This window comes from Pan troglodytes, chromosome X (genome assembly GCF_028858775.2).
Source record: "Pan troglodytes isolate AG18354 chromosome X, NHGRI_mPanTro3-v2.0_pri, whole genome shotgun sequence".
Taxonomy (NCBI): Eukaryota; Metazoa; Chordata; class Mammalia; order Primates; family Hominidae; genus Pan; species Pan troglodytes.
In genome coordinates this window covers 137,246,588-137,271,249 of record NC_072421.2, presented here as the reverse complement: position 1 = coordinate 137,271,249, position 24,662 = coordinate 137,246,588, and the positions used below count along the sequence as shown (strand labels likewise).

General features: G+C 38.0%; 1 protein-coding gene across 20 annotated transcripts in view; it reads left to right on the top strand.

Annotated features, from left to right (window-relative positions):
* ATP11C (ATPase phospholipid transporting 11C) overlaps positions 1-24,662 on the top strand; it is a 206,048-nt gene that overhangs the window by 127,897 nt on the left and 53,489 nt on the right. For 13 of the 20 annotated variants that reach the window (XM_054676238.2, XM_063804121.1, XM_063804123.1 and 10 more), the window contains 13 exons: positions 17-145; positions 2,270-2,373; positions 4,503-4,553; positions 5,864-5,928; positions 6,253-6,334; positions 7,281-7,431; positions 8,136-8,333; positions 15,097-15,258; positions 16,245-16,396; positions 17,344-17,415; positions 19,309-19,382; positions 21,346-21,449; positions 21,888-22,069. In XM_054676238.2, coding sequence (XP_054532213.1) covers positions 17-145; positions 2,270-2,373; positions 4,503-4,553; positions 5,864-5,928; positions 6,253-6,334; positions 7,281-7,431; positions 8,136-8,333; positions 15,097-15,258; positions 16,245-16,396; positions 17,344-17,415; positions 19,309-19,382; positions 21,346-21,449; positions 21,888-22,069 — 1,526 coding nt within the window. The remainder of the gene's footprint in view (positions 1-16; positions 146-2,269; positions 2,374-4,502; positions 4,554-5,863; positions 5,929-6,252; positions 6,335-7,280; positions 7,432-8,135; positions 8,334-15,096; positions 15,259-16,244; positions 16,397-17,343; positions 17,416-19,308; positions 19,383-21,345; positions 21,450-21,887; positions 22,070-24,662) is intronic. The other 7 variants (XM_063804128.1, XM_063804127.1, XM_063804126.1 and 4 more) reach the window with 3 other exon arrangements.

Here is a 24,662-nt window from a genome sequence, read left to right as displayed (position 1 = left end):
TATTTCTCAATTCTAGGTTGGTGATGTAGTAGAAGTACAGGCAGATGAAACCTTTCCCTGTGATCTTATTCTTCTATCATCTTGCACCACTGATGGAACCTGTTATGTCACTACAGCCAGTCTTGATGGGGAATCCAATTGCAAGGTAACAGACTAAACCTTGCCTAAACATTTTGATCTCAGGATAGTTAATCATACAATACTGCCTCCCATCACCCTCTAATCTTTTATTTTTTCTTATTTTTATTTTTTCTTAGGTTTTATATTTGAAAAGAGCTGTTATGTAATTGTTTTTTAACTTCTAAGCAAACACTCGTGTTTGGGTAAAAGGGTGGTAATTACGTGTGGAAAAACTGAGCCCCAAGTAAAAGCTACCACAATTTTTATAGCACTGCTTGAATTTAATATTGACACAGCCTATTTAATATTTAGACTCTAAAATGGGAGTAATCATAGGCTTAAACTGTGTGACTATACAAATAACTTCATGTATGCTAACCTTACAGTTTGATCTATTTTTTTCTAAAATGTATATTTTCATTAAAAATGTATATTCTTGGGATGTAAGAAACCCAACCTGGAGTAATTTGATTGCTATTTAAAAATAATACTTAGGGCTGGGTGCGGTGGCTCACGCCTGTAATCCTAGCACTTTGGGAGGCTGAGGTAGACGGATCATTTGAGTTCAGCAGTTCGAAACCAGCCTGGCCAACATGGTGAAACCCTGTCTCTACTAAAAATACAAAAAAATTAGCCGGGCATAGTGGTGGGCGCCTGTAATTCCAGCTACTCGGGAGGCTGAGGCAATAGAATTGCTTGAGCCCGGGAGATGGAGGTTGCAGTGAGCCAAGATCACGCCACTGCACTCCAGCCTAGGTGACAGGGTGAGTCTCCATCTCAAAAAAAAAAAAAAAAAAAAAAAAGATAGGGTGTAGTTTGGAAAATGTTTGCTTTATAAGTAAGTTATAAAGCAACATTTTATGTACATGTAACAAATTATAACTCATTTATAATTACAAGTGACTTAAAGTAAATTTGGCCAAATGGGGGTAACTTATTTCCCTCATACACTTTCTGGCACAGTCGGTTTTCTTGGCCATGGTCCAGAGCTCCACAGGGCATGAAGATGTATCCTCTCTATGCTGCCTTTAAGGAGGGTTGCTCATGTGGCTCACCTCTGGGTATGTCCTTGGAGGGCTCCTCTGTTTGTTTATTCCATCTGGAGTTGAGGACTACGACTCAGTATGTAAAAAAGAACCTTTACCTGTTGGATGACTAATTCTGTATTTCAAAAGCATGGTAATGACCTGCTTTTAACCTTTTCAAAAACAAAGTTATAATTTAGGGAATGTCAAGATATAAATCAAGAAATCTACATAAAGATTTCCTGGTAGTGAAAAAGTTGTTTGGAGTAAGAAAACTTTCAGATAGTTTCTTTTTTCAGTTAAGTTGTTCTGATCAAATCAGCTAAAAGTACAGAGGTTTTCAAAATCAGGAGATAGTTTTAAATATAGTTCAGACATTGGCGTAATATTTCCCCCAAGATGACGACAACAGCTTTCCCTTCTGCCTAAGTGGTGCGCTCTTTGAGTCTGCTTTAGCCCTTGTTTGATGATTTATAAGTGGGTTCATTGGCGCCTGCCTTGAGTTCTGGATGAATCAAGTGCATAATGTACACTAGTAGAATATTCTAATTATCTGACTAATGCAAGACACGTCATCTCCCTGCCCCTTGTACAAAATGTATCCATATTGAACATTTTCAAGATCATTAATTAAGCTATTTGTGTAATGGAACTATTAATGATTTTTTTCTTGCTGTTGGCAAAATTTTAGCATTTTTGTGACCAAAAAGGTTATGTTCAATTCATATGTGTATATCTCCATTGCCATACACTATAGTGAGCAAAATAATAAGTCTCAGTTCTGTAAATAGGAAAAAAAAAATGTATTAACTTTTTCACGTGGTTTTAGTTAATTATATGCATGTTGTGAATAGAATTCTCTCAGCTGTCCATGTCAAGAAGAGCTTTTAGGTTTTTAATTGTCTTTGAAACCCTCCTTGCGGCAGGTTATCTTTCTAATTATTTGTAATATATTTTCATAATAATACCATAAAACTTATTAGTGGGAAATGTTAATATTTGTTTATTCTGCCAAAGCCTCTTACTAAAACATAAACTAAATTTGTTTCTGAAATCAGTTGGGTGTATGATTATGAAAAGAAACAGTTTTTTTGGTTTTCACTTTTTCTTCTGCTTTCGACTAGACACATTATGCAGTACGTGATACCATTGCACTGTGTACAGCAGAATCCATCGATACCCTCCGAGCAGCAATTGAATGTGAACAGCCTCAACCTGACCTCTACAAGTAAGAATCACCTGGTTTCATTTTACTTCTGTTTGTTGGCTCTGCTTCTCTTTGCTAATAGTATTGCAAAAGAAACACCCACCACTTACCAGCCTACTCTCATTTGTGTTTTTATGGGCGATTCCTTCCTTCTGGGAGAAAAATGAATCAAATCAGCCTTGTTCACTATCAGCCCAGAATAAATCATTGTGGGCCCAGGTATCTTATGATTTTTCTTTTATTTTTATTACTTGTAAACATGGCCATATATCAAAATTTTAGATTATGTTACCCTGTAAGGCTGATCTATCAGACTGATGCAGTAACCAGTTAATTAAATAAAAAACAAATCCTTTTACATGCCATCTAACATTAAAGAGAGAAGGGGGATATCCTCTTCATGCAATTAGTAGGTTCTATCCTTTATTAGAATGATCATGATGCACTAAAGATTGCAAATAGGCTCTTTCTTGTCCACAGTAAACAGTTAAGGGATGAGTACAATGGTGTAATTTCCTCTATTTTACTATACTTAGGCTCTCTGGAGTAGGTTTGCTGATTATTAGTCATTGTGGGTTGTCAAAAATTGGCGTTTGATTTCAAGACTGGTTAGTTGGGTTGATTAGAGCATAGTACTAATCAGGGTAGTGTAACAGGTTTTATCCCCACGTGGGCTAATTAATTTTATCCTATTCTACCGTTGCAGATGGCATCCATTACCCATCTTGTTAATGCATGCTGTTAGTCATAATGAGTGACCAAGTGGTTGGATGTGGTTTACGCTAACACCTAGTAGTGGAAAAACAAAGTATTCATTCTACTTCAAGAACAATGACCTCCCTCCTTCTCATCACTTTTTCTTTCCTCTTTCCCTTCCTCTTCCGTATCCACCTGATGATAGGAACTAGGGCCAAAAAGTGTAACAGTTATTCTCTACCTTCAAGGGACTCACTGTGAGCAAAAGAGATGAAGTAATAAAGCTAAGCTTATACAAGGTGATAATAGAGGTGAGTGTAAGGTCTATGGAATCACAGAAAAGGGAGTAACTTATTCTGCCTGAGCTAGAGAACAATATCTATACCCTTGCGTATTTATAGGGAAATCCCCACATTTTTCAGTTGCTTTAAGTATGAAGGAGAATGATAGGACAGGGAAGGTTATTCCTTATTTCCTTAGACGATTGAATTCCTTGCTCTGTGACTTCGGAATACCTTGTACTTCTATCACTCTAGTGGTAAGCACTTGCATCGTAATTGCCTATTTACTTTTATAGGGCAAGGAGCCATTTCTTTTTTGCTTATTAGTACATCTTCAGCACTTAGTATAGCACTGGCACAATTAATATATGATGAATGAATGAGCAAACCTTCATATTTTGTGTATATGAGTAATATAATATATTTCTATTTTCTGGGGAAAATGCTGTTTACAATGCAGATTATAAAAGACTGATGTTAACGAGGGATTAGGTATTTTTACCTTATTTTGCAGAAATACAGGTTACCATACACCTATTATATTAAGTGATTGGGTCAAGCTCAGTATTGAGATCAACTACAAGTCACAGGCTGGACATTTCCAAGATGACATTCAAGTGTTCACTGTCTAAGACTAGTACTATGGTTTAAAGAGTGGTTTCAGGACCAGCAGCAGCAGCATTACTGGGGAACCTGAATCAGAAGCTCAGGGATGGGACCTAGAAATCTGTGGTTTAATTAGCACTCCAGTGATTCTGATGCACACTCAAGTGTAAGAACTACTGAACTGGCGGTTTTGAAAATTGTATTTTAGCACCAGAAACCTTTCTTCACACGATCCAAGATAGAAGTTACGTTATTTATATAAACTTATAAAAGAGAGAGGTGTTGTGTGCATGCATGATGTTAAACAGAACTTGAAAATCAATTGAGAACCTTTGTTTCTGCTCCTATAATCCCATCATGTTATTTAAAAATTATATGAAAATGTTATACACCTTATCAATTCAACATAACTTTTTTTCCCCCAGAAATATAATAGGCTTTTGTAGTTCATTCACAGTTTTATCTATCTCTGTTTTATTATTTGTATTTTCATTCATTCTCATATTTCTGGTACATGGATTTCACCTGGATGTAGAAAACACATTTGCAATTTTGTTCTTTTTACAGATTTGTTGGGCGAATCAATATCTACAGTAATAGTCTTGAGGCTGTTGCCAGGTAAGTTTGCTGTTTCTTTAATTTGTCCTTTGGTGGGGGGGGGTGTCTATTTTTCTGTTAAATCAACTAAAATAGCCAAATACCTTTCTATTATAGAAAGGAATATAGGCCAGGTGCGGTAGCTCACGCCTGTAATCCCAGCACTTTGGGAGGCTGAGGTGGGTGGATCACCTGAGGTCAGGAGTTTGAGGCCAGCCTGGCCAACGGGGTGAAACCCAATCTCTATTAAAAATACAAAATTTAGCTGGGCGTGGTGGCACACATCTGTAATCCCAACTACTCAGGAGGCTGAGGCAGGAGAATCTCTTGAACCTGGGAGGCGAAGGTCGCAGTGAGCCAAGATTGAGCCATTGCACTGTACCCTGGGCAACAAGAGCAAGACTCCATCTCAAAAAAAAAAAAAAAAGGAATATAAAGGTGAATAAGCAACTAACCTTGTGATTGGTAGAGTTGTGGTGATAGGGTCTCTGTGTTGTGGGGAGGGGGCTGTTAGAAGTAATGCTTATGGTTTCCAAAATAGCAGAGCTCCAGACATTTTGGATTATATTCCCAAACCTGTTCTAGCCATGGTATTTATTATCCTCGGTTGTGAAGTGGCTGACAACATTGGAATTATAACTGGAGAACAGTGGGAGAGTAATTGAGAAAGTAAGCAGTGGTTAAAATGCTGGAAGAAGTACCTGGACTTACGTAAAATGAAAGGCTTCATTAAAACGATAATTAAAACTTCAGTAAAATGATAAATTGTATCAGCCTTCATACAATTTATCAAGCAGTTCATACAAAAAGGGATGCTTTCTTTCCTCTTCTATCATCATATTAATTACCACAACTTTTCCACTTGGCCTTTACAGCCACACTCAAAAAGTTAAAGAAATACAGGGTCCCCAGTGATCCCCCAAAAGGAGGGTTTATTCTCTCCAAATATGTCAGTGTATTTTTCCCACCTTGACGTTTGCATTCCCTGTCTTTTATTGATGGCTCTCTGCTTTTGTGTCTTGCGATCTGCTGCTCTGTTCTGTTCTCGTCTTGCTATCCATGATTCATAATCCTTTTATCCCCCCCATATATTTTTTTTGCCTATGTGTGTTGCTGGCTACTCCCGTACTGTGCTTCCATCTGTGCTGTACCCTCAAGTAACTTCAGAGTGAAGGACCTTTCAGCTTGTCCTGGGGAGTAAGCATATGGTATAAGTAGACAGATAACATTCTGAACCCCTTGGAGATAGGTGTGTGTCAGGGCAAAATCTGTCCCCAGAGTTGTTGATGCTATTGGCTTGTTTGGATAAGCTGTGTTCGTTTTTTATTTAGGTCTTTGGGACCTGAAAATCTCTTGCTGAAAGGAGCTACGCTAAAAAATACCGAGAAGATATATGGTGAACAATTTTTAAGATACACCTATCAAAAAATATGCTTTGTAAAGGCTGTGAATAAATAGTGCATATTAAAAAGTAAACATGGCAGGTTTGCCATTTAATTTAAACCTACATTTAGGTGTTGGGAATTTATAATGTGGTAAACTAAGACGAAATATGACAAATACTATATATAATTAAAATTATCCTATAAATGATATACAATTGGTGAGTGGAAGAGGGCCTAGATTTCCCACTTTTATAGACTTAAAAATTCATAGAGCCAGCTGGGTGAGGAGTTGGTTGACAAGTTCTTAGTTTTTATTATGTTCTGTAATTTCTTAGGAGTTGCTGTTTACACTGGAATGGAAACCAAAATGGCTTTGAACTACCAAGGGAAATCTCAGAAACGTTCTGCTGTTGAAAAGTTAGTATGCGCCACAATTTATTTAGTCATTATTGATTAAAATAGTTACTTTCTTGGTAATTCCAAGTAACAAGCATAACAAAAAACAACATCAATTATAATAGCAACTACAATTTTAAGCACTTGTTTATGTACCAGAAACTGTGCTCAATGATTTGTATGTCTGATTTGGTTTAGTCCTCTGAAGAACACTGTGAAGTAATTCATGTTAACCTCTCCACTTTACAGATGAGGAAATGGTCTTGGAGATGGTATGTGACTTACCTAAGCTCACATAGCTATTAAAGGGCAGAGTTTACTTGAACTGTAAATTCATTCCTTTTTGCTAGTGGAGTTAATGGTTTGGAGTCCTTTAGTTGCTATATGCAAGTTGGTTCTATAATATAGATAATAGTCTCCTGGCACCTATTGAAGCAGTGCCTCGTAGATCCTCAAGCCAGTTGCCACTGCTATAGACCTCACCCTGTATTTGGCATGGATAACCAGTATATCACTGGCACCCTTTCCATAGCTCCACTTTTAAACTGAAAGAACCTACACCGAGCTTGAGGATTTCACATTGCTACCGTGCCCTCTACCCCAAACATTTAGGATTCAGGGAAATGGAGACAAGATACTCTTTCTATAAGGGTTGAGTAAGTAATGGTGTGTGTATGTGTGCATGTGTGTACCTCTCCTGTCACTTTACAGGAACCTTAATAAGGTGTGTTCAGCTAGTCAGCCATTGCACTTGGGGGAGCATTGGTGGTCAATAAACAGTTCATGGCCAGCTTTTCCATTTTGCCACTTGAAAGTAATGCTGCAGCTATGATAACTGAGGTTAATACACAAAGGCTTGTGCTGTAGTTACGCGTCGTACACAGAAAAAGCTTTAGATGACTCAGTAGTTTAATTCATATCTGACTGATGTCTTTGGTTTTAAAATCCATGCTATCTTATTTTTCAGATCTATTAATGCTTTCCTGATTGTATATTTATTTATCTTACTGACCAAAGCTGCAGTATGCACTACTCTAAAGTATGTTTGGCAAAGTACCCCATACAATGATGAACCTTGGTATAACCAAAAGACTCAGAAAGAGCGAGAGACCTTGAAGGTAATTTGTTTTCTGCTGAAAATTGAAACTATTTTTTGTGACTGAGCCAACCTTCACTGAAATGCTGCTCAGGGAAACGGCACCTTTTGTTAGCTTCTGAATTTTCTCTCGATTACATGGTGGCTCTAAGCCAATAAATATTTAAGAAGATTTATTGTAAAAGAAAGAAAAAGAAAAAAAAAGTTTTTTTTGTAAAAAAACTTTTATTTTCTTTATTGTAAAAGAAAGAAAAAGAAAAGAAAAAAAGAGTTTTTTTTCTTTTACTTTAGGCATCTATGCTTGTTTTTAGCTCTTTATATAAGAATTTAAGATGAAACAATTTGGCAAGATGCTTTGACATTTTAATGTAATAGGAGTATGTGAAATGTCACGATAAAAGCATAATGAATGCCTTACATATGAACTTTGATCTCACATTCATATCTTAGGGTGGAGTGAGCAAAGAGAACTTAAAGAAGTGAAAAAGTACTGACAGAAGTAGTATATACTGAAGAATAATGATAAAATTGAGAGTGTTCTTAAATGTTCTCACATACTGTGATAATTTTGACTACAGTGATGTAGTGTTATTAGGAAGTTCCATCTTTATAGCAAGAGCAGTGTTTTCAGCATTGAAATAAAGATGAAATTAATTCTTCCTTTATATTATATTGGTCTGATGGAATTGTATGTCTAATTAGCATGAACTGTCTCTTTTATTTTAGGTTTTAAAAATGTTCACCGACTTCCTATCATTTATGGTTCTATTCAACTTTATCATTCCTGTCTCCATGTACGTCACAGTAGAAATGCAGAAATTCTTGGGCTCCTTCTTCATCTCATGGGATAAGGACTTTTATGATGAAGAAATTAATGAAGGAGCCCTGGTTAACACATCAGACCTTAATGAAGAACTTGGTCAGGTTAGAGCATTGTTTTACTTAAAATAATTTGTCAACGTAGTGAAAATATCTTTTTGTGTAGTCTGGATTACCAATATATGTGACCATGTCACATTTGGAAAAGTGATTCAGAGAAAATTCTTTAATGCAGGCATGTAATGAAGGTAAGCAGTGTTTTCATAGTTATAGCATCAGTTCTTTTGCTGGCATTTTTGAGAAGGATACAATTTATGTATTAAATTTGAACGTTACTGAAATTCTCCTTGGAACTGGGTGATGTTACATTATTAGCTATTGCTTTGGAACAGGAAACAGTCTTCATCACCATCTATAACCATTTGTGGATAGAATATGGGGTAGCAAATATGGCTCTTTTATAAGTGTATTTTGTTCCATAAGCAAAATTGACCAGAGTTGTCCTATTGACATTTTCTTGGTACATTTCTGATCAGGTAGAATATAGACCTAACAAGCAGAGTTATTTATTCCAGTACAAGAATTTCAATGAAGGGAAAACGTGAGGGCATGTACTCCTCAAAATGCATTCTTCTTTATATACCAATGTAACCCAGACTGTGACCCCATTCTAACCCAGGTGCACTTATTTTCCAATGCAACACAGTCTGGCTGTAATTCTTCAAGTGATGATTTCTTAGGTGCTTTTCTTATTAGTATCGAGAAAGTTTTCCCCTTTTTGTTATTTTACTCTGTGTCATGTAATGATCTTTGTGAGCTGAAGGAATTTTTTGGCTTGCATTTTATTCTCATGACATTTAGAATGTCAAGACTGTGGAAATGTCATTTTTGTGACTGGGAGTTCCAAATTCAGTTAATGAAACTGTGTGGCTGGAGCAGAGCCTCACACTTGTTTAAATGGGGCTGATTTGCATTCACACCTCAAAACTCTTACTTCCTGGCTTTAGGCCTCTCCGCAGTCCCTGCTTTCTGTTTCTACTCTTGATATAGTCTTTGCCTAAATCAAAGTACCCACATGACAACTGCAGTTGAAAGGTAGAAAGGACTCTCCAGATACCATTTTGTTTAGACTTGACTTCAGGACACCAGTATCTGAAACCATGGAGTCCACATCCTGTGTAGATACCAAGGCACTAAGAATAGGACAAAAATTGAATGGACAAATGGCTTTTCCTTTGGATATTGTTCCCACAAGGTTATTTTGTTGACAATGTGGGCTGCCGTACCTGACCATTGTCTTTTAGGCCAGAAGTTTTCATCCAGGGTTAGAGCTATCTGAGTAGAACTGCTCTAATCTCAATAAAAGGCATCAATTTGCAGAGTGCCTGAGAAAAAATTTTGAGTATACAAGCCACCTTAAGTGAACCTTTCCCTGACAGTTAATTTAGTGGTTCATTCTAGATGCTGAGCAAATCTGCCTGTTCTGGATTTAGTGCCTGGCTGTATGTGTTAACCTACTCAAGGTTGAGCATGACTAGCTTGGGGCTAGCCTCAACTACTATTACAAATAGAATAGCCATCATTCCGAATATGACACTTAATGTTCACTAAAAACAGATAAGATGCCCGGGTCAGGTTCCATTTGATGAGACTCTTACCTCTTTCAGATCTTCATTTCAGCAGATTCCATATTACCTATGGGAATGCAGTCTTCTTATCATCTAGACTATGTTAATACTGCAGAAAGTAAAGTAGAGCTTTGGGTAATGATCTAGTAAATTTGATGAGTGAAAAGAAGCTACAGTCTTCCTTTTAGTCACCACTCCTTTCTCCCACCAAACCTTGCATTTCTAGCTGTGGTTGTCATTTAGTCAAATCAAGTTAATAGCCAGACCATCACTTCAATTAATACAGTGTATAAGCAACTTGCCATTGTTATCAGTTTGCATGTATAGAAACGACCTAAATGAAAGTGCAAAGAAGTCTTGAAATGGTTTCTTAGGCCATTTAGTATTCAGTAAACCAGTACACACAAAATTAAGTGTAGCCTGTTTTTTCTTTGTTGAGTCAAATTTAAGATCTGTGTAACTTTTTATGTTACTAAAGGCAATGTCATTTAATTCCTGTTCATACCATTGCAAGCATTTGCTTAACCTCTTTTAATGTGACCCACACTGGGATTAAAAATAGAAAGATATGTTTAGAACAGTGCTTGACATGAGAAACAAAAGGAAGTAGACTGCTCAGCTCAGTTGGAAAATAATGCAGTCTTTTATGATTAGACATCAATCTTTTAGACAACCAAATGATTGTAATCCATATTGAAAAACCCGTGGGGCTACTCTTCTTTGTGTCGCCTTCCCATCTTGCAGCTCTGCCTAATGGTGGAACTTTATAGTGTGAGTATATATTCTGATTCCAATAATTTAAGCCAGTAGCTGTTATTCACCTTTTACTGTCTGGGATGTGTGTGTGTGCTAGGTATTATTATGAAGTAAACAAGAAACCCTCAAATTTTTAAAAATGTCACTGGGGAGACACACACATCAGACCTAACTATAGCAATGTGATCATAATCAATCAGAAAAAATGTGGGGTAGTGCAAAGAGTCTGGTGTTCTTTGATTTTGGTGAAGTCAACATCAGTGACAGTCACCATGTATATAGCACCTTTTAGGTTATAGATCATTATTATTGAGCTTTATTTTTTAATCTTTACATTCTTGTGCAGCAGGTATCGTTAAGGTTAATATTTGAAGTTCATAGAGATAAAGAGATTTTCCTAAGGTCACAAAGTTAGTAGGTGGTGGAGCCAAGATGGAGTCCAAGTGTTTCATTAAGTTGAACCATTGGTAATTTTTGATCTACAAAATAGATCATTTCACATGTTCAACATATACTTCAGAGCCTTTTCTACCCTACAGCAGTTGTCTCACTAAGAGATAGGAAAAGAAAATCTTTTTTCTTTTTTTAGAAATTATATTCAATGAAATACTAATTAACCCATAAAAGTTATTATGGAAATACATATGTATATGTGTGTGAGAAAAATAGATTACGTAGCAAACATAATGAGATTACATTTCTGTTCAAGTGGTAAATACACATTTTACCACTCAAAATATTAACATGATTGTTTCTGTATGATGGGATTAATATGTGTTTCAGGGAAAACTCCCAAAATGTGTTTTTACTGTGCTCTCACAGCAAACAACACAGAGACTTCTGTGTCCAAATGTGGGAGGGAGCAGTTTCTCTCACCAACAAACAGTGAACACCAACTGGGTGTCCTCTAGTTCAATTCTGTCTACCTGGAGATAACATCAGATCCCACAGGGTGAGGGCCCAGTCCCCAAGACTGCCCCATGACTCCTAGACACCAGTCACAAGTCTGGGCCTCCGGAACTTCTGATCGACCAGCTTTAAGTTGGGCTACCCACAATCCCCTCTTTGGGTTTGATAAACTTGCTAGAGCAGCAGACAGAAGTCAGGAAAACACTTAACTTATGTTCACCAGTTTCATATAAAGGATATTGCAAAGGACACAGATGAAGAGACATGTGGGACGATATATAGGGGAAAGGGTGTTTAGCTTCCATACCTTCCTTGGGCGCACCACCCTCCAGGAACCCCTACATGTTAGTTATCCCTAAGACCCTGTTTTTCTTTCATTATTCTCACATAGCCACTCAACACTTTTGACAAAAGGTATGTGAAGTTTTTTCCTGACACACCAAGCAAGCAGTTCTCCAGCAAACACCAGCTGGGTATCCTCCAGTTCACTTTTGATACTGCCTACCTGGAGATAGTGTATCATGTCAGATCTCACAGGTTGAGGGCTCAGTCCCATAAGACTGCCCCCCACTTCAGATGCCAGTTGCTAATTCAGGTTGTAACGTATGCTTCTGATTGACCAGCTATAAAATGGGGTCCAGTAGTTTACTAGACCCCCTCCTTGGATTTGATTAGTTTACTAGAGCAGGTCATAAAACTCAGGGAAACAGTCATGTTTACTGGTTCATTATAAAAGGATATGACAAAGTATACAGATGAAGAGATGGGTGAAGTATGGGGGAAGGGGCATGGAGCTTCCATGACCTTTCTAGGCATCCTTCAAGAAATTTCATGTGTTCAGCTATCCAGAAGCTCTTTGAACCCAGTTTTTTGGGGAGTTTATGGAAGCTTCATTATGTGGGGATGATTGATTAAATCATTGGCCACTGGTGTTAAGCTTAACCTTCAGCCCCTCTTTCCTCCTTCCCCAGGTCAGGTGTGGGGCTGAAAATCCCAACCCTGTAATCATGCCTTGGCCTTTCCAGTGACCTGCACTCATCCTGAAGCTATCTAGGGGCCCCGAACCACTTGTCATCTCATTAGCATGCAAAAACACTGTTATCACTTTGGAGATACTAAGGCTTTAGGAGCTTTATGTCAGGAAACAGGAAGGAAGATCAAATATATATTTATCAAATATATTTTACAATATCACGCAAATGATGGCTTTGAGCTTACTGATATAGAGGAGTCTTTTTGGCAAGCTTGAAGAAGAAGAGAGGCTGCTTGAGAGTCAGAGTAAAGCAGCAGCCTCCCCCTTCATTCCTTTGTCTCTGTTAAATATGAGAATAGTTAAATTAATTACAGTCGATCTACTCCTCTTCTTTTTCTGAGTATAGATCATATATTAGGGCGGTGGTTCTGTAAATATGATCCTAGGACCAGCAGCATCAACACTACCTGAGAACTTAGAAGTGTAAATTATTTGGTCCTACCTCTGACCGACTGATTCAGAAACTCTGGTGATAGAGCAGTGATCTGATTTTTAACAAGACCTCCAAGTACATGTGATGCATTCTACAGTTTGATAATGACTGCATTTGGGTATAATTTATAGGCATATACCTGTGAGATTCAACGTATCCAGATTCATACTGCCCAAACTGTTTGATATAGGTGAATAAATTGTACTTTATATTTTAAAGCTACCATCTTCGACACTAACAAAAGAGATTCTAATGCTCATCCAAGTGCAGGAGATGAAATAATCCAGGACACCCTTCAGGGAAAAATGAAGGTTAATAATTTTGATCAGAAAAAAGCCCCAAAGAATTTCATTTAAACTGGAAGAATCTAAATGATACACAAGTAATACCACTTGGATTAATTTAAAGAGAGAGTTCAAACTTGGCTGGCTTAACAGAAAAAAAAAAAAAAGATTGGAATGCTGTATTTGTGCCAGTGCTGCTACCGTGAAAAGCTTTGAAAAATAATTAGAAAGCAACTACTGCTGTAGTTCATCTCTTTCTCCCTTACATAATAAAAACCTTAATCTTGTCCTTATGCTTGTTCCTATCAGCCCATAATTTTAACTATTTAAGCATAAATTGCCAAAACGAGGATAAAATTGTGGGTTTCCAAAAGCCAGATGTTAAAAATAGAAGAGATAAAAACCGAGATAAAATAGAAATGCTCAAAATGATTTATCTTAGTGGCAAATTTATTTCTTGGCTTATATTTTCCATTATTTATGAAAATATACTTGTGTTATACTTTATCTGCTTTTTTTCTAAATTTGGAAACTTGAGTATTTTCAAAATATGTATAGTAAAAAGAAAGAAATTTCAGTTATGGTTTTGAGCACTACTGACCTATACTGTATCTTCCAATTAGGTAACTGTTAATGTTGTTATTAATTCTTATGTATATTATATGATGTGGTGCATTTTATTTTAATTCAGTATTTTTATAGAAAATTTTACTTTTAAAAGGGGAAAAAAACCTTCATCAGTTTCTGTTTTATTTTGTTACATCCCATTTAATTTATTGGGAAAAAATTTTTAATGGGTAATGTACGTACTAGCCCACAAAATGTAAGAGTGTGTGTGTGTGTGAGAGAGAGTGAGAGAGAGAGAGAAATAAGTGGTCAGTATAGTCTTACTTCCCACTTGAAAAATTGACTTATGTAACTTCTTTACATCAAACAGGTTAACTGGCTGGGCATGGTGGCTCATGCCTATAATCCCAACACTTTGGGAGGCCGAGGCTTGAGCCCAGGAGTATGGGACCAGCCTGGGCAACATAGTGAGATGCTGTCTCTACAAAAATTACAGAATAATTAGCCTGGTGTGGTGGTGCGTGCCTGTGGTCCCAGCTACTTGGGAGGCTGAGGTGGGAAGATTGCTTGAGCCGAGAAGTTTGAGGTTATAGTGAGCTATAATGGCTACTGCATTCCAGCCTGAGTGACAGAGTGAGACCCTATCTTAAAAAAGGTTAACTTAAATGAGAAGCGTTCTTAGTTTGATAAAATAGTCACTTTTTTTTTTTTTTTCCTGAGACAGAGTCTCACTCTATCACCCAGGTTGGAGTATAGTGATGTGATCTCAGCTCACTGCAACCTTTGTCTCCTGGATTCAAGCAATTCTTGTGCCTCAGCCTCCCAAGTAGCTGGGATTTCAGGTGTGTGCCACCACACCCAGCTAATTTTTGTATTTTTAGTAGAGACGGGGTTTCACCATGTTGGTCAGGCTGGTCTTGAACTCCTGAGCTCAAGCAATCCTCCTGCCTCAGCCTCCCAAAGTGCTGGGACTACAGGCATAAGCCACCGTGCCTGGCCAATAGTCACATTTTTTTCTATTCATCTTTTACATTTGAGTAGATCTACCTTAGACATGTGATAGCATTTTGGTGTCTTTAAAAATACTCATTTATTCCTCATTTCTTTGGTAATATTGTCTCTGTAATTCCCTGACATTTGACAAGAAGTCTTAGAAGGGGTGATTTCCTATGGATATGAAAATAGCTTTGCGTTACAGCAAACTAAAAATTAGTCACACTGAAGAAACTAACAATATATGTTTGTGTCCTTGTTTTAGGTGGATTATGTATTTACAGATAAGACTGGAACACTCACTGAAAACAGCATGGAATTCATTGAATGCTGCATAGATGGCCACAAATATAAAGGTGTAACTCAAGAGGTTGATGGATTATCTCAAACTGATGGAACTTTAACATATTTTGACAAAGTAGATAAGGTGCATTTGCATTATTGTTTTATATAAGAAACCAATCTGTGTATGCATGTTAACATTCCATAGTAGAAAATAATTTTTAGGTGGACACATGACATAGACTTTTGTGTTTTTTTTTTTTTTTTTTTTTGAGATGGAGTCTCACTCTGTTGCCCAGGCTGGAGTACAGTGGCATGATCTCAGCTCACTGCAACCTCCGCTTCCCAGGTTCAAGCGATTCTCCTGCCTCAGCCTCCCGAGTAGCTGGGATTACAGGCGCCTGCCACCATGCCTGGCTAATTTTTTTGTATTTTTAGTAGAAACGGAGTTTCACCATGTTGGTCAGGCTGGTCTCAAACTCCTGACCTCAGGTAATCCACCACCCTCAGTCCCCCAAAGTGCTGGGATTACAGGCATGAGCCACTGTGCCCAGTGACTCTAGAATAACTATTGTTGGATTCACCTTTCTTGTTTTACTGACACTTCTGAAATTTGTAAATGAGTAGAATTTACAAGTAAAGAGAATTGTGGGAAATGACATTTGGGTAAAAGCTTGCTTGTCTGTATGATCATAATTTTTTGTGCTTTGTCTTTTAAAATGTAAGCTCCTCCAAGAATGATGTCTGTTCAAATGATTAAAGTCTCAGGAGTGTCTAGGCATTAAATTAACCAGAGTCTCCCTACACTTGAGCTTTTGCTAGATTGTGAATTAGATACTGAATGAAGTTTTTTAGGCCATGAAGAAGTCACTGCTTTGGCTTAGGTGGTGCCACAATAACCTTAATGAGTTAACACAGCCTATAGGGTATGCTAGCTGAGAACCAGGAACTCTTATTAGGTACTAGGAGAATATATAGCAGATTTGAGTGTTAAGAATTTATACGTATCTGCTACTAAGTTTGTTAGAAGTTACAACATTCTCTCACATTAATATATTTTCTCCGTTCACTGCCTAGTTACCGGGTGATCAAATTAAAAATAATAATCATTATTTTGTTGCTGTTCCACAGAATCGAGAAGAGCTGTTTCTACGTGCCTTGTGTTTATGTCATACTGTAGAAATCAAAACAAACGATGCTGTTGATGGAGCTACAGAATCAGCTGAATTAACCTATATCTCCTCTTCACCAGATGAAATAGCTTTGGTGAAAGGAGCTAAAAGGTAAAGTATACTTTCTTATACTTCTCCTAAGAAAGTGAAATCACAGGAGGACAGAAGTTATTTGTTTTTTTCCGTTTGCTTCAGTGACCTTAGCACATACATCTCCTATTATTTAATAAAAAACACAACTGCTTTAGCCAAAAATTTGTGGAAAATTCCCACACCTAACCAGTTAAGACTAAAAAGAAAATAGTTACATGTAGGTATTACTTGCCTTACTATTTATGCATGCCAGCCAGAAGTCTGAATGTTCATACTATGTTTTGCAAATAACATAACAGTGGCCACTTTTTGTACAACACATGTTATTTCTGAGGTGCTCCCAGCAATTTTGACATCATTTGAGAACCGAAAGTCCAGTTTTACCCATGAGGTTCAAGATAATTAAGTGGCTCAAAGGTCACCCAGTGTGTTAGCCGTAGAATCAGAAACCCAAATTGTCTCTCCCTTGGTTACAATAATTGTGGCTGGGCATTGACTTTCTCTGTTATCAACTTATCCAGGAAAAGAAAGTACAGTTATATGTTGAGATCATATGAAAGAGAAGAAAAGCATAAACAAGCATGAGTTACCCCATTGAAAGTAATCATTCTAGACCAGGTGCAGTGGCTCACGCCTGTAATCCCAGCACTTTGGGAGGCCAAGGCGGGTGGATCACCTGAGGTCAGGAGTTCAAGACCAGCCTGGCCAACATGGTGAAACTCTGTCTCTACTAAAAATACAAAAATCAGCCAGGTGTGGTGACACACACCTGTAATCTCAGCTACTCAGGAGGTTGAGGCAGGAGAATCGCTTGAAACTGGGAGGTGAAGGTTGCAGTGAGCCGAGATCGCGCCACTGCACTCCAGCTTGGGCAACAGAGCGAGACTCTGTCTCAAAAAAAATAATAATGAAAAAATTAATCATTCTTTAGAGATACACAAGGTCTTTTTTATTGTTTTTGATAGGTACGGGTTCACATTTTTAGGAAATCGAAATGGATATATGAGAGTAGAGAACCAAAGAAAAGAAATAGAAGAGTAAGTAGCTCTGTGTTTGATGTTTGTCATTTCTTAACCCCATAGTCAAATTTAAGTGGATTCAGGCAGGGCAGCAAAGGAAATGATGCCACTAAAAATACAGGACTCTGCTCTCCCAGTTCAGAGTTTTATGTAAATATAGTTGGGGTAGAAGCCATGTTACATAGAATGGCAGAAACTGGAGTTTGAGGTGGAAATTCCAATCTGGTTCACATCTGAGTCCAGTAGCCAGAATGAGAGTTTGCCTGGAATGTTTCTCAAATTTAGATGCCATTTCAGGTCTCTAACACATGCTACAGGAAAAATCAGTGAATATATGTGAAACCTTCTGCTATCTAGTGTCCAAGCAATCACTCTGGGATTGCAAGCCCAGCCAATAAAGGCAGCTTTGCTGTAAACCAGAAGCCTTGTTTGGTTCGGAATGTTCAGGTGTGAGCCTCAGGGCAAGTACTCTGATGCTCCAGTGTCTTCACATTTCCTCTTTTGCCACAAAGACCCTAATGAACAAAGCCACCTTATCTTAATGGTGGATTTTAATTAGGCTCTGTGATTAATTTGAATTTCTTCATCTGAACTTGAAATATAATTATGTTATCTGACTTTCATTCTGGCCCCTAGGATCTCCTGAGACCCATCTCAGAAACCTGTAATATGTTTACAGGTACTTGGGTAATGCACCCCTTTGGAGAGAGATTCACAGAAGCCCAGAGGAAGGTTCTTGGTCTGACTGACAGGGACCCAGGGTCATTGTCAGAGTTTAGATTCTAGCCCATCTGCAACAGTGCCCACATCTGGCCAACAGCAAACCAGATGCCATGTTAGATGTCTTATACATATACTCCCGCAAGACTAATGACCCCCTCACTCCCACCAAAACAAGCTATGTAGTAAATACTTTTTTAAAAAATACTAGTTGTTTATTTTCAAGGAAATATTTCCTCTCACTTTTTCTAATAACCAACTCTTATTTTAACTCTTCTGTGTCTCTCCATTGATTAGTTCAGCCATCCACACACACGTTTGACCAGTCTCATCATGTCATTCCACTGTTTAAACCCTTTTATTGGCTTTCTTTTGCTCTTACAATACAATCCCAAATTCCAGCAATGGCTCACAAAGATGTGTTTCCAGCCCCTGCTTACCTTTCTTGCTTTATCTCTTACTATTCCCCTATTGATGAGTTTTTTGGGCGTTGGTGAACTACTTAAAGTCTTCCATGGGCCATGTGCTCTCATGCTGCCGTGCTCATTCCCTCTACTCAGAATGCCATGGCCCCCTTTCTTCATCATATTACCCTTGCAGAACCCAGCTCAGGCATGTCCTCTTCCAGGAAACCTCCTTTCAGATGACTTCCTTCTGTGTTCTTATATCTTCCCTGTAAGTGCCTTTATTACAGTATTTGAGAAACTAGAAGGGTAGTTATCTCATTATGCTCTGTCTCCCTTATCATATGGTGACCCGCATAAGGGAAGGGACTCAGGCAGATTCACCTCTATTCCCCAGCACCTAGCACTGTGCCTGGCACTCCATACATAAATGCTGCTAAAATAATTGGCAGAGTGGGACTGTTTCTAGACCCCTCCAAATATGGCTTGGTGGGACAGCTCTTTATCTTCCATTTTTATGTGGTCATTCTCCTTACCATTTTAAGTAATATACTGAGGGGCTATAAATACCCCTTAACTAACACTGGTGTCCTCTGACAGCATGTTCTATGTTCAGAGAAATTCTGAGACAAAGGAAAGTACCAGTTGTGCACACAACCAGTGACCCTCATGGAAAGAGGATAGCTATCTGTTGATTTAAGATGTTTAAATATCTTAACATATTTCTGTTGTGCTTTATTTTTCTCAGTATATTCTAGGTTTTTTACTTTGCTCATTTCTCTTAAAGATATGAACTTCTTCACACCTTAAACTTTGATGCTGTCCGGCGACGTATGAGTGTAATTGTGAAGACTCAAGAAGGTACATGTCTGAAAAGCTTGAATTTTTCTCTTTGTTCATTTGTAGGCTTATTGGTTGATTCACTCTTTCAGGAAAGAGAATCATTTCATGTAGTAGTGTAGGATTAGTGAAAGTCATGCAAAGCAGTAGCTTTTGCATATGCTTTCATGTATTTTTTTAAGCACAGATGTTCTGTTTACCAAATTGTTAGTGACAGAACCCTTGTTATGACAGGGTGTGCCTTTTCTTGGTAGCAGAACCATATCCGTCTGCCTTGGGTGTTCGAACAGGAACTGAAAGGATGACTTTTATATGGTTCAGGGTACTGACCAGTCTACCAGTAATGTTTACATGCAGCCACCCAGCATAGTTGGATGGTTTGGGATTACTAGCAGCAGAATCCTTGAGTATAGGGAGTTGCTTGTTATCCCTCACTGACCTTCCTGGTTCCCCTACTGCTTGACACTCCCTGGAAACAGGTGAGGTAGAGAGGACTAAGGGCCTGGTTTCTGGGAAATGGCATTGCAGTTTCACTCCAGAGCTCAGGTTCTTTGTTGAGCAGAGTAAAGCTTGCCCTTTGCAGGGGAACTGGTACTGTAATCCTGGGCTCCCTCATGTCTTTGGAGGCACCATGGTGGTTTGCCTTCTGCTCAGATTCTGCAAGACCCATGGGCGAGCAATCCTGCTTTATTCGAAGGCTCTCAGATACGTGTGTGTGTGGTGTGCCGAGGTGGTTTGTTTTCTAAAAATTTTTGATTTATTTCCCAGTAATTTACGTTTTACTATTAAATTTTCTAAATTCCTTAATGTCAGAATGGGAGGATACAGACAGATCCTTGGGGGAACATATCCCACTTAATTCATACTTTGTGGTGTGATTGCAAAGTCATGAAATTGATTTTAATAAGTGACCATGGAGTTTGTTTTGTGAATTTTAAAATACACTTTGGATGTGTAAGAATAAATGAAAAAAAAAAAAACACAACATTTCAAATACTTGCTATTCTTATGTGTGCATGTCCACATGTTCTACAGCAAATGGTGAAATGTCTGTGGAACTGGTCTACAAAGGTCATTGACCTCAGAGCTACACTTTTTAATTTGTTGACCTCAGTTGTTTCCCTTATAAGGATAAAGTGTCTGTCTTAGTGCACAACTGTGAATATTTCCTGGGTGTGTGAAGTGATCTAAAGCTGCAATTATACCAGCATTCTACAAAGCTATTCTCATCAGTAAAAACTATCAAGCCATTGTTTTAGAAGCTAGTTAATATAGTTTATTCAAAATTATTTCAGCTTGTTTGAGCTTGAGCTTTCTTCTTGACATCTGTAGATGCCATATGTGTGCTCTAGGCCATGGCTTCACTGCATTTTTTTTTTTTTTTAAGACACGGTATTACTCTGTCATCTAGGCTGGAGTGGCAAGATTATAGCTCACTGCAGCCTTGACATCCTGGGCTCAAGCAATCCTTCCACCTCAGCATCCAGTGTAGTTGGGTCTATAGGTGTGTACCACCATGCCCGGCTAATTTTTTAATTTTTAGTAGAGTCAGGGTCTCCCTATGTTGCCCAGGCTGGTCTTGAACTCCTGAGCTTAAATGATCCTCCCACTTCAGCCTCCCACAATGCTGGGATTACAGGCATGAGCCACTGCACCTGGCATACATTTTCAGAAGAAATTCAGATGCAGCTCCTTGACACAAGCCCAGCCCTCCATGAATTGGTGGGAGGAAGTATATTTTAACAGAGGTGCCTATTGTAAACTCTGGCTTATTAATTGTGTTCATAATGACCTTGAAGAGGTGGTACATGCCTTTCTGACAGACTGAAGGCCAAGATTTCTCATTCCATTTAGGTGAGTATTGCAAGGCGTGCTCAGAATATACAACACTTGGGTGAGAGAGACCGCTTTAAAAGGTACTCTTACTAAAACCACAATACCAGCCTTAAAATTCTAAGTCAAGTACTATGGTTCTTTATTTTAGGAGACATACTTCTCTTTTGTAAAGGAGCAGACTCGGCAGTTTTTCCCAGAGTGCAAAATCATGAAATTGAGTTAACTAAAGTCCATGTGGAACGTAATGCAATGGTGAGCCTATACTCCTTCCCCCACCAATAAGTAAGCAGAGAAATGTTGAAAATGACTATGTTTATTGGATTTCTGTTTAAATGACAGTTTAAATACATTTTAGCTTATTTTTGTGGTCTATGTTTTGTATTTGGGGATTTGATAATATTACTTTTTTTTATCTTAATATAAAACATTTTCCTGGAGCAAGTTTCAGGTCAGAATTTGCAGCCTTAAAAGACTTTTCAACAACCTTTGTTAAAAGAACTGTTACTTCCTTTTTCTGAACCTAATTGAATGTTACCTTTTCAGTTGTAATTTCTTCATTTTTTCACACTAAATATGTGTCAGAATTTCTCTTGTACATATGGCTAAAGCAAGAGTATTTACAGAGTGTGTGTTTTTTTTTTTTTTCCAACTATTATTAGAATAACTACAGATCTCCTACTTTACTCCTAGGATGGGTATCGGACACTCTGTGTAGCCTTCAAAGAAATTGCTCCAGATGATTATGAAAGAATTAACAGACAGCTCATAGAGGCAAAAATGGCCTTACAAGACAGAGAAGAAAAAATGGAAAAAGTTTTCGATGATATTGAGACAAACATGAATTTAATTGGAGCCACTGCAGTTGAAGACAAGTAACTAGAAAATGATACTCTTATTATTTTAATGACCAGTGTTTTGGGTGTGATCTGCCCCAGATTAGTAATTTAATCTCGAAGTTTGAAATCTTTAGTTTTATTGTTTAAGTGGACTTAAAGATTTATTTATTATAGCAAGTATGAAAAATTACACCAGATTTTGAGCTGTTAGTAGGAATGATTTTTTTTTAATTTTTTAATTAATTTTTTTTTTTTTTGAGACAGAGTCTCGCTCTGTCGCCCAGGCTGGAGTGCAGTGGCGCGGTCTCGGCTCACTGCCAGCTCCACCTCCCAGGTTCACGCCATTCTCCTGCCTCAGCCTCCAGGGTAGCTGGGATTACAGGTGCCCGCCACCACGCCCGGCTAATTTTTTGTATTTTTAGTAGAGATGGGGTTTCACTGTGTTAGCCAGGATGGTTTCGATCTCCTGACCTCGTGATCTGTCCGCCTCAGCCTCCCAAAGTGCTAGGATTACAGGCGTGAGCCACCACGCCCAGCCAGTAGGAATGATTTTTAAGGTAAATTCATGTAACCTGGAAGAATGAATCAGTTTTCACTCAGGTCTTTTGAATATTTACTAAGCTATCCATATATTTATGCACATATTATCAAATAGTCTTGACATGTTTAGGGAAGGGTACTACAGCCATTGTTTGAGCTGGTGCCTAGACAAAGGGGTAAGATTTTCAGAGATAGGTGAGCTGAAAGGAAATTTAAGGTAGAGTGAACGACATGAGAGCTTAATCTAACCTGGTTCAACAGACCAGAGTATGTTTTTGCATACTTTATTTTATTTTATTTTTATTTTTATTTATTTATTTATTTTTGAGACAGAGTCTTGCTCTGTCGCCCAGGCTGGAGTGCAGTGGCACAATCTCGGCTCACTGCAACCTCTGCCTTCTGGGTTCAAGTGATTCTCACACCTCAGCCACCGGGGTAGCTAGCTGGAATTACAGGCATATGCCACCACACCCAGCTAATTTGCATATTTTTAGTAGAGGCGGGGTTTCGCCATGTTGGCCAGGCTGGTCTTGAACTGCTGGCCTCAAATAATCTTCTGTCTTGACCTCCGAAAGTGTTGGGATTACAGACATGAGCCGCCGTGCCTGGCCTGCATACTTTAAAATAATATGCTTTTAACTTACAGGCTGACCTTTTTCAGACTTGATTGCAGGACACTGCCATTGATCTGCTTGAAATAATAAGTTTTAAATTCTTAATATTTTTAGAATTTTCTAAATATTATATATGCAAATTATGAGAATTAAAAAGTTACAAACATATATTTAGTCACGTTAAAAGGTATTGAAACTCTAATGAAATTCCTTTAGTCTAATTTCATTGTTATTCTGTGGCCAAAAGAAACCCAGAGGAAAGTATCGTTTTTCTCTTGTCGTCTTTAAGAATTATAATTAAATTCACATTCAGGATGATTGGCGTTCCTCTTTTTTTGGAGGGTGGGTTGGGGTTATACATTCAGGTAGTACATGTGCAGGTTCGTTATGTGGTTATATTGTGTAATGCTGGGGTTTGGGCTTCCATTGATCCCATCACCTGAGATATTAACATAATACTCAATGGGTGGTTTTTCAACCCTCACTCCCCTCCCGTCTTCCCCCTTTTGGAGTCCCCATTGTCTGTTATTTCCATTTTTATGTCCATGTGTACTTATTTATTAGCTCCCACTTATAAGTAAGAACATGTGGTATTTGATTTTCTGCCTCTGAGTTATTTCACTTAGGATAGTGGCCTCCAGCTGCATCCATGTTGCTGCAAAGGACACGATTTTACTTTTCTTATGGCTGCGTAGTATTCCAGCAATCTTGCCTGATTGCTCTGGCTAGGACTTCCAGTACTCTGTTAAATAGGAGTGGTAAGAGTGGATATCCCTGTCTTGTTCCAGTTTTTAGGGGAAATGCATTCAACTTTTGCACATTGAGTATGGTGTTGGCTGTGGGTTTGCATGTAGGGTTCTTATTATTTTGAGGTATGTTTCTTTGATGACTAGTTTGTTCTCAGGGTTTTTTTTTTTTATCATCAAGGTATGTCAAATTTTATTGAATATTTTTTCTGCATCTATTGGGATGATCATATAATTTTTGTTTTAATTTTATGTACGTGGTGAATTACATTTATTGATTTGCATATGTTAAGCCGTCCTTGCATCCCAGGAATAAAACCCGTTTGATCATGATGAGTTATCTTTCTGATGTGCTGCTGGTTTCAGTTTGCTAGTATTTTGTTGAGGATTTTTACATCTATGTTCATCATGAATAATGGCCTATAGTTTTCTTTTTTTATTGTGTCCTTGCCAAATTTTTATTTTAGGATGATACTAGTTTTGTAGAATGAGTTATGGAGGAATCCCACCTCACTGATTTTTCTTGGAGTAGTTTTAATAAGATTGGTACCAACTCTTCTTTATATACATCTGATAGAATTCTGCTGTTAATCTCTCTGGTCCTGGGTTTTTTTGATTAGTAGATTTGTTATTACTGATTCAGTTTCATAGCTTGTTTAGGGTTTCTTTTTCCTTCTGGTTCAATGTTGGGAGGTTGTATGTTTCCAGGAATTTATCCATTTCGTTTGT